At 38.7% G+C, this 940-nt stretch overlaps 1 protein-coding gene across 1 annotated transcript in view; it reads left to right on the top strand.

Moving 5' to 3' along the window:
• Nucleotides 1-940, top strand: part of LOC106882743 (lymphocyte expansion molecule) — a 43966-nt gene that overhangs the window by 31505 nt on the left and 11521 nt on the right. The window contains exon 7 of the mRNA XM_014933517.2: nucleotides 44-168. Coding sequence (XP_014789003.1) covers nucleotides 44-168 — 125 coding nt within the window. The remainder of the gene's footprint in view (nucleotides 1-43; nucleotides 169-940) is intronic.

Raw genomic sequence — 940 nt, 5'->3', positions numbered from 1 at the left:
ATATGTACATGCTTCTTCATTCTTTTCCTTTTTCTTCCTGTAGAAAACAGTGGCTCCAGACAGATACGACGTTCTGCTATGGCAAGAAAAACAGCCTGTTAATGGCCACAGAAGTGTCTTCCTTTCCCAAACTAAAAAAATATCAAACAAACAGGAAAAATTACTCAGGTATGTTTCAATGATATGTTTATTTTTTTTTAGTTTTACTTTTTTTCCTTACCTTTATTTATTATCAACTGTGTGCAGCTTAGAACAAAGAACGGGCCCCTGAGCAATATTATGGTCCTCCAGATAATAAATAAAATAGTTGTATTGCTTCAAGAGAAAGAGGTTAAGGAAGTAAACCTTAAAATATATCTGGAATGGAGCCCCTTAAGATTGCCTGGTGTTCAACTTTCCTGTCAAAGTAATGGAATGCATGGTATTATTAAACCCATGCCAAGAGCAGTGAGCTGGCAGAATCATTAGCACACTGGGGAAAATACTCAGCAACATTTCATCTATTCTTACATTCTGAGTTCAAATCCTACCAAAGTCAACTTTGCTTTTCATCCTTTCAGGGTCAATAAAATAAGTACTGGTCGATGCAATTGACTTAGCCCCACCCCTAAACTTGCCGGCCTTGTGCCAAAATTTGAGACCATTATTATTATTATTATTATTATTGAGTGAGAGAGCAGTGCATGCCATCAAAGTGACACTGGGGTAAAATATATGAAGCCATTATACCCATCATGACTACCCATCTGATAAGGGGTACACCAGGCACATGCATCACAACCATATGTGCGCGACATGGTGATCTCATATCAAAATAAACAGTGCATGACCTCGCAGGTGGGGCCCAGTTAGAATTTTCTTCAGGTTGAGTAGCCCATCCCGCTCAAAAGGTCCCTGAATAAGGTTTGTTTAAGGATGTTGAGCAAAACACCCATGTTTC

The sequence above is a fragment of the Octopus bimaculoides genome, chromosome 24 (assembly GCF_001194135.2).
Source record: "Octopus bimaculoides isolate UCB-OBI-ISO-001 chromosome 24, ASM119413v2, whole genome shotgun sequence".
In the NCBI taxonomy this organism is placed as follows: domain Eukaryota; kingdom Metazoa; phylum Mollusca; class Cephalopoda; order Octopoda; family Octopodidae; genus Octopus; species Octopus bimaculoides.
This window is presented reverse-complemented; position numbering and strand designations above follow the sequence as displayed.